This window comes from Streptopelia decaocto (assembly GCF_964273445.1).
Source record: "Streptopelia decaocto genome assembly, chromosome: 5".
In the NCBI taxonomy this organism is placed as follows: domain Eukaryota; kingdom Metazoa; phylum Chordata; class Aves; order Columbiformes; family Columbidae; genus Streptopelia; species Streptopelia decaocto.
Window position 1 is genome coordinate 38,322,525 of NC_138659.1, and position 8,023 is coordinate 38,330,547.

Consider the following 8,023-nt stretch of genomic DNA (forward strand, 5'->3'; position numbering starts at 1 on the left):
GCAAAGTGTCACTGTGCAGGGACAGGACAGGACAGGCTGATGGGCATGCTGTCCTGTACATGGAATTTCACTCTGCAGTGCACTTTTTGCAGGTTGCTTGGTCACACAAAGTAGCTGGAAGCAGAACTCCCAGCCAGCTCTGAAAAGGTGGGTGTTACACAGGTGTTTGTGTTCCTTCCTGAACACAACATCCGCCTGAGTGCACAGGCGGTACAGAGCTTACAGTATTTTACAGCTGCCTGCTATGCTGATAGAAAAAACATCCTTCTGTTAAATGTACATGTCCTCTACCTCACTGTAAAGTTTTTTTTCCTGCAACTGGATTAACTCTTGTTCTGACTTTTGTCATCACAGTTGTACAAAACACATAAGCTTTTTCAGCAACAGACTTAAGAGCCCACTGCTTTTTCAGAGCACCAGGTTAAAACTAAGCTCTGTGTATCACCTGTATTAACAACCTCATCTTCCCTCCCCTTCCTACTCTGGACACTCAGCACTGGGAAAGCTTCCCCTGCCAGCTACCCTTTCAGCTCTTACTCGCAGTCACTGTGACACAAGAACACACTCTCTAGTGAAATAAACTCCATTCGCCTCTCCCACAAGAAGACATTTATTACATATATAACACAGTACTAGCAAAACAGGTGACAGACTTTCAATACCCAAGATCACATTTGACATTTTAAGGGAGGCATTGAGGACAAAGCAGTTAATTTGGGAAGTCACACTGGCTCAGAAGAATAAATACCTTTCATTACACATCAGGTAACGTTAAGTGTCTTCAAACAATAGTTTCTTACTTTTCTTACATGTCACAAATGCACAGTAAGTTTTATCGACATGTTTGGGTTGTATTATTTAACAAGTATTTGGCTTAGATTTTAGAAATACTTTGCTTGTAATGAGCTCATCCATATGGTGACTTGTCAAGTTTTGAACAAATGACAGATGAATCAGCTCTGTACAAGCAAAGGCTGAATCATGTTTAAATGTAAGTTTCATGAAAGAAAATCTTTCTTCCAAATTCCCCACTCTTCCCAAGAGCAGTGTTTGTGAAAACAACACTATGTTGCTAGCTTCAAATGAACTAGTACTTCACCTATTCCATGTTCGCCAAAAGCTGTGCTAGAGTTTTAGTTTGCTTTGCAAGTTACATGTGCAAAATGCAGGATCAAGAGCTCTACAGCAAAGCGTGGAAATAAACTTTTTGGCTTGGTTTGGTGGAGGAACAAACCTTGGGCACTGCTCCTTGAGGCAGTTGTGCATTTGAAGATGATGATGGACTCTGGCAGCACAAGGCAGAAAGCTGCAACCACGACTTTCAGCCTCCACAACTGTATGCCATGTTGGAAATTGTTACATACAACTTAGCAAAAGGGTTTGGGAAGTATTTATTACCCAATAAACTACTCTATTCATCTACCTTTTTTCCCTTAAACAAGTGAATTTTTCAAACTCTTTCACTACACCAAGATTACATAGAACTGAATCAGTGTTCATAGGAGTTACAGTACAACCACCTTTATTGAACCATAGTACAACACCTTAAACCGACTGTAGTCTTGAATATGTAATACATCCTTAGGAGTAACTAGTATAAAAAGTATCAACATCAGTGGTTTGAATATAAAAATTTATTTAAAGTCAGAGTATGCAACAAATAAAACCTACAGAAAACAGATTTTCCCATCACAATCTGTTGCTTACCAAATAATATTGTGAAAACACATTCCTTCAGTCATTATAAAGTTCTTAAAATACAAAAGAAATTAAATTTTGTAAGAAAGTCTAGTAGACCAGAGACTGTTTCTTCCAGATGTTTTGCAGAAGCAAGGCTATATCCTTCAATACATCCCACGCCATCCTCCTCCACCCATACTGCCTTGCCCATAGTATCCTCCACTATTTCCACTGCCACGACCTGCAAACAATTGACACAAGGTCACGCATACATACCTTGAAAAAAGAAAAAATGTGATGGGTAATATGGAACAGTTGAAGATGACTTAACTTATACTAAAATAACACAATTATTGTAAACAAGCATTTGCTGCAGTAGCAAAATGCAGAAAACCCCAAGTGATTTACAGTTTCAATTAAACCACCTCCCCCTCCTCCCAGCACAAAGCCCACCGCCCTTTCCCTATCATCTGTCCAAGACAGACATCAGCAATACTTCCACAAAAAGAGTATAAAACAATGTTTACTTACTGTATCCGCCCAAGCCATCGGGGGTTCCATATCCGCCGCTGTAATTGCTGCCCATTCCCATTCTACCAACTGAGCCATAACCTTGATCTGAAAAGCAGAAAGCGCATCGTTACAAGCTGGGAACTCGCCAGACTTGGCAAAGCGTCAGCTCAGTCTGGGGCTGATGCATACCCATTCCATCTCTGCCGTAGCCTCCCATGCCAGAACCACCTCCAGCAGTTGAATTCAGGAATAGCTCAATATATCGATGTTCTGTAGGAAACAAAAAAAGCCTTTATTATTTTCTTTCAGAAACCAGAAACACAGAGCTACAAAGCCAAAAACCCCACCTTACAACTAACAGAAGCCCACAAAAAGTGAGTTTGAAATGCAATAAACAGCAAAAAGTCTTAATCTGATTTGTGTATTTACTGCACAACAACTTAAGTTAAATGCAGTCTAAACCCTTACATGCAGGTTACCCTTATATACCCTACTAAAGCTTGGCCAATGAAAGCTGCGAGGCAACACTATACTCACGCATATGATTTTTATCCTTAGACATGGCAGCTACTGCATCCTCATGTGTTACAAATTCCACATCTGCCTCTCCTGTGGCTCTTCCATCTGCTCCAATATCAATGTGAACTCTTATAGGGTTCAATGGTGAGAAAAACTAATAAAAACAACAACAAAGTCACATTAATGCAGAATTCAAGCAGGTACTTTTTTTTCATCCCCTTAGTTAGCAGAGCACCACGTTAATTTCATCTCATCCTACCACATAAATGTAATGACTAATTTCCAAAGTATTACTTAGTAATAATGGACCTTCAACACTACGTCAATCTACACTTAAAATCTATTATTATTATTATTACAGAACTTGAAGAGCTCCAGCTCCAGAGCTTACAGAGCTTTCTTTAAAAGCAAAGGTACAAACAAAAATTCCTGCCAACACACTTCACTGTAAATAACAAGTTCTTATATGATGCCATCCTGGAAAAGGAAAATAATTACTTTGGTTTTGACGAAGCAGAGACAAATAGATTTCTCAAAGCAGGGACATTTTAATGGAATTCAAAAAAAGATGACTGTCTTTCTAGCTACAGAACTTCAAGATCCAGTGGTATTTCTGACCAACAGCCTTCTTCCCAAGCAGCTTGTGCAAACAAACCCCTGATATACTATTGACATACTACTCATCAATTTGCAATAACACACTCCGAATCAAAGCCTGTAGTCTGGCCCTTGTTCTCAGTCTTTAGACTAAAGAAAACAGACTGATGAGAGGCTGTGTTTAAACCAGGCCTTATATCCCAGAAACACTTTTTCTCCTACAAACTCATCTATAATGACACAAGAATGTAGTGTCAAAATCTTGTAGATGTGCATTTATCTGCCACCCTGATCTCTTTTGAGTAACTGAACACAGCTCCCTACAGTCTTCCCACCCTGTCCTTCCTTAATTAAGTCTCAGATCAACATACAAATACACAAACCACAACAAAGTTTCACATCTGCTATTGCTCTTCTTCAGGTAAACTTCAGAAAGCCTTAAAATGAGGATACTGATTGCAACAACAATTCTCTCTCCAATGCAACTTTTATGGAAATGAAAATGCAGAGAGTATGGAGATTAATGTTAAATACAGTTTGGCTGACTTCTTCAGTAGTCTTACCTCAGACATTACCTTTGTAAAAGCTCGTTTACTACTAAGCTTTGCCAAACTCACATAAAGGGCTGTGACTTGAGTTTGCAGATATACCAGAGCTAACAATCACTTGTTTGAGAACTTTAACTGAGTTTGGAATAGGAGAGACAAGAACAAGCCAACTCTCAGCACTAGAAAGCCTCTTTTCCCACTGTACTTACATTAGCAATATCATTTTCTGTTGCTCGAAAGGGCAGTCCTCTCATGTGAACAAAATGACCGCCACCATGGAAACCTGACCCTGTATCTCCAGCTCCACCATAGCCATGTCCTCCCATGCCTGTTAAAAAACCCAAAACAAAACCATGCACCTCTGAGTCCATTGTGAACAGCCAGAAAAGTCGTTACTACCTTTCTTCTGAAAGCATGGACTTTATACTGAATGTACAATGTTCACACTTCCCATGTACCAACCCAAATATTTAATAACCAGAAGATAACTTAAGCAATATATTTACCTTTTCCCAAGATTCCCCAATTCCCGCCCCCTCCTTTTAAACAACCTTCATCCTTTACAAATAACCTAGTAAAGATAACTATTATTTCTGTCTTGGAAATACTGTGTCTTACAATTCAAATAATAAGAAAATATTTGTAAACAAACTATGAAAAAAAAAAAAAGTTACCTCTGCCATCCCTCATTCTGTCATCGTAGCCATCATTTCCATAGCCATAGTTATTATAGCCACCATAATCATCAAAGCCACCATATCCTGTGCCAATAGAGAGAAAGGACAGAATGATTATATTACCACTCAAAATTCACAGAGCAATGCACAAGAGTCAGTTTTTCAGCCTGTGGCACCCAGAAGTTTCCCAACAGCCTCTACAGACTGTTAGACCTGGATTTCTGAATAGAATGCAAATGCAAATTTCCTTTTATGTAATAAAAAGACTGAAACATGCAAGTGAGAAATCAAATTCTGCTGAATATACAGTTCCCTTATTATTTCCATTAATCTTAAGTAAGCCACATTTTTTGACACATTACAAGTAAAAAAATTTTGAGAAAAATGTGTCAAACCTAACAGGTACTGCAGCTACTGCCATTTCTGTATTTCTTGACTAAAATGTCAGAAACATGACACTGACAACAGAACCTCCATTCATTAGATAAACATACCACCGTCATATCCACCACCTCCTCGACGCATTCTGTCATACATACTTCCACGCCCAGCTCCATAATAACCCCCTCTTCCTCCTAATGGTCTATCATATGGTCCAGGTCGTTGTTGTCCCATCATTCTTCTTGGCATGTCAGAGAATCCTCTGATTTCGCTCTTACTACTTTTGAAGATTTCAATATATCTAATAAAAGAGGATTTTCAAGGTACCAATAAGAATACATGCATAAGCTGTCTGAATATTATAAAAGGCCACACTACGTTTTCTAGATCTAAACGAACAATCCAATAGAAGTGACTAGACATACCATACAACTTAAGTTTCTCCTCAAAACTGTAAGAATCTTAAGTGTATTAAAAAAAAAATCTGAAACACTTTACAGTGGCAAAAATTACTATGTGAAAATACTGGCTGTACAAATTAAGCATTTGTCTTTCCAGTATGAGAAACATACTGTTGAAAAACAATGTCTAGCTATAGTAGCATTTATCACAAATTACCCTACAAAAGAACGATCAAAACAATTTTCTGAGTTTAGCAAACTACCCAGAGCAATACTGTCTCCCCCACCCCCCAAATCTACTGTATTTCCCAAGTTAACTTAGGATCCATTAGAAAAATTCTTAAAAACACCCAGTTCCATATAATGGTCCCCAACCCCCCCAAAAGCATTACTGACCCACAACCCCCAAAAATAAAGATTTAACACCAGCCCAAACTCTCCATCCCCACCTGTGCCCTATTCTTTCCTTGTGTTTCCCCAGAGCATTTTCTGCTATCTCCTTTGAAGCAAACTGCACGAAGGCCTCCCCTGTGCTTCTCCCCTGGTAGTCCAGCGTCAATGTTATCCCATTTGGCACGATTTCCAACCCTTTAACCCAAGGACAAATAACCCCATCAAGGGGAACAGTGTTAAAGGCTGAAACATTCCCATCTGTAGCAAATACTTAAAGCATATCTAAACAAGAACAACAAAAAAAGAAAACCACCTTGTTTCCCCCATCTCCCAACAATACAAGCCAATGATCTTTCATTAAACATTTATGGATTTAGCCATATTTCTTTTCTGTTTATAAACTATGCAAACATACACCCATCTATGTTACATGAAAAAAATATAGCTACCCATCAAGCAATTTATCTGATCCAAATGCGAACATTCATGTTATCTCAATATGTGTAATATGTTTAGCACCTCGATAGAATTAGACACATATTGTGTTTTACTACATCTATGGTTATTCATACTTCATTTCAAGGGCATAATTCTTACTTAAGCTAATTTAATACAATCCTTCCCACCCACCCCACTAACAACTACTACAAATTAACATATGCGAAACATCATGTAAAAGATACAAAAAAAGTCACTATACTTTGACTCTACTAGAGGTACCTTGGAAAAACTGAACAATCTCTTCTTTGCTGCAGCCAAATGGCAGGCCTCGAAGTCGTACCACTGTTCCATCATTGGTTGTATCATTTGGCCCGTTATGTTTTCCAGTCCAGTCCATCTTTTATTTAAATCAAACCCTACAAAACCAAAACCAAAACAAAAAAAAAAAGGCAAAAACGTTGAGATCCCATCTATGCATAAGTCACTCCCCTCAAAGGCAATCTGGTAGTTTTTCTTCAGGTAACTGGTACTGTGGATAACGAGCTTTACTTCTGTTATGTATTTAAAGCAGTACTTTTTGCATCTGCAGCACACACATCTCAAGCCACTGAAGTGACAGGGACACAGCAGGCAGGGCAGGCAGCACGTGGGCAGGCACGGCACAGAAAGCTCGTTATTTACTTAGAATACAATGAACATCCGTCCTCTAAGTTTTGTGGGTTGTTTAGTGTTTGGGGTTTTTTGTTTCTTTTTTTTTAAGCATGACAGCTGAAGAAGAGTTAGGAACACGCAACGCTTCCTGCGTGGAAATACAAGCCCTTTCTTTGTCTGCAAACAAAGCACCAGGCTCCTTTTTTTTTGGTTTGGTTTTATTCTTTCCCCCCACCTTCGGGAGACACCGCCGCTGCGTTACCTTGAATGCCAATCAATGCCCCGGGACACGCCGGGATGCCCGGGGTGCAGCGGCCAGGCCCGCACCGGCACCGCGGCGGAGACGGGGCCGCCGGGCCCGCGCTGCGGGGGCGGCTCGCGCCGGCGCTCCGGCTCCCGCGCGTTGGCAGGTGCGCGCGCACCGCCCTCAGCCGGCGGGGGGGCGGGGGCGTGAATGGAGGGGGCTGCACCGGGAGCGCTCCACAAAAGGCCGCGCGGTCGCCAAGCCGCAACAACGAGTGAACGGTTACCGCCGCCCCCATCAGGCGCGGCGTGACCCTCCTCCCGAGCCACGGCGCCGGCTACCGCCGACATCGCGGCCCTGACCCGCTGCCCGCTCCCCGGCGCCATTTACCGCGCCTCCCTAGGGCCGCCCACTCCCGCGTCCCCCGCTGCCGCCCGGCTCCCCACCGCGCCCCGCTGCCACCTCTCCGCCTCGGAGGAGCCGCCCGGCCTCCACCCCTGCAACTTCAACCCCTCCGGAGCGCCCGGCCGCCGCACACCGCTCTCCCGTGCCCGCCGCCGCCCTCAGCTGCACCACTCAAAATGGCGGCCGCGCACGGGAACGAGGCTCCGCGGAGCAGCGCCGCGCTGCCCCCTCCCCCCACCCTCCTCCAGCAGCGCCGCTGCCCTCGGCTCCCGCAGGCAGGCACCGGCCCCAGCACCGGCTTCAGGGCCGAAGCTCCCGCTGTGACGGTCAGCCTGCCTGTAGGCGACCCGGCCGGGACTCCCTCAGCCCACTCTCCCCTCTCCACTCACCAGAAGACCCTCGCACACCCCTCGACGCGCCCCAGCAGGAGCTTCTGCCGGAGAAGAAGCCCCTTCTCGCCTGCAACCGGCCGGCAGGCTCGCAACCTACGCAACCGAGACGGGCAAGTCGGCGTCCCGGCCGCGCAAATCTCGCGATAGCTACGCCGCGCTCCTCAGCCTGGGCGGGGCAGCC

General features: G+C 43.3%; 1 protein-coding gene across 5 annotated transcripts; it reads right to left on the reverse strand.

The window, feature by feature from the left end:
• Positions 1-1,616: 1,616 nt before the first annotated feature.
• Positions 1,617-7,985, reverse strand: HNRNPH3 (heterogeneous nuclear ribonucleoprotein H3). Of its 5 annotated transcripts, none has more exons than XM_082054788.1 (10): positions 7,840-7,985; positions 6,430-6,566; positions 5,766-5,904; positions 5,074-5,216; positions 4,532-4,618; positions 4,067-4,185; positions 2,731-2,866; positions 2,383-2,463; positions 2,212-2,298; positions 1,617-1,921 (listed from the first exon to the last, which is right to left on the reverse strand). In XM_082054788.1, the coding sequence occupies exons 2-10, from the start codon at positions 6,545-6,547 to the stop codon at positions 1,845-1,847; spliced, it is 987 nt and encodes a 328-aa protein (XP_081910914.1). In that variant the 5' UTR covers positions 6,548-6,566; positions 7,840-7,985; the 3' UTR covers positions 1,617-1,844. The 5 variants fall into 5 exon arrangements, with proteins under 5 accessions (XP_081910914.1, XP_081910915.1, XP_081910912.1 ...); XM_082054789.1 differs by having other exon boundaries at positions 1,617-1,956; positions 5,029-5,216; XM_082054786.1 differs by having other exon boundaries at positions 5,029-5,216; positions 7,840-7,984.
• Positions 7,986-8,023: the final 38 nt, after the last annotated feature.

Bases quoted from the DNA above. Each gene is read 5' to 3' on its own strand.
- HNRNPH3 (XM_082054786.1), bottom strand. From the start codon at position 6,547: ATGGACTGGACTGGAAAACATAACGGGCCAAATGATACAACCAATGAT. The intron at 5,905-6,429 runs GTACCTCTAGTA...CTTGGGTTAAAG, and splicing joins GATTGTTCAGTTTTTCCAAG to GGTTGGAAATCGTGCCAAAT. The intron at 2,464-2,730 runs GTGAGTATAGTG...TGTTTCCTACAG, and splicing joins TAAGGATAAAAATCATATGC to AACATCGATATATTGAGCTA.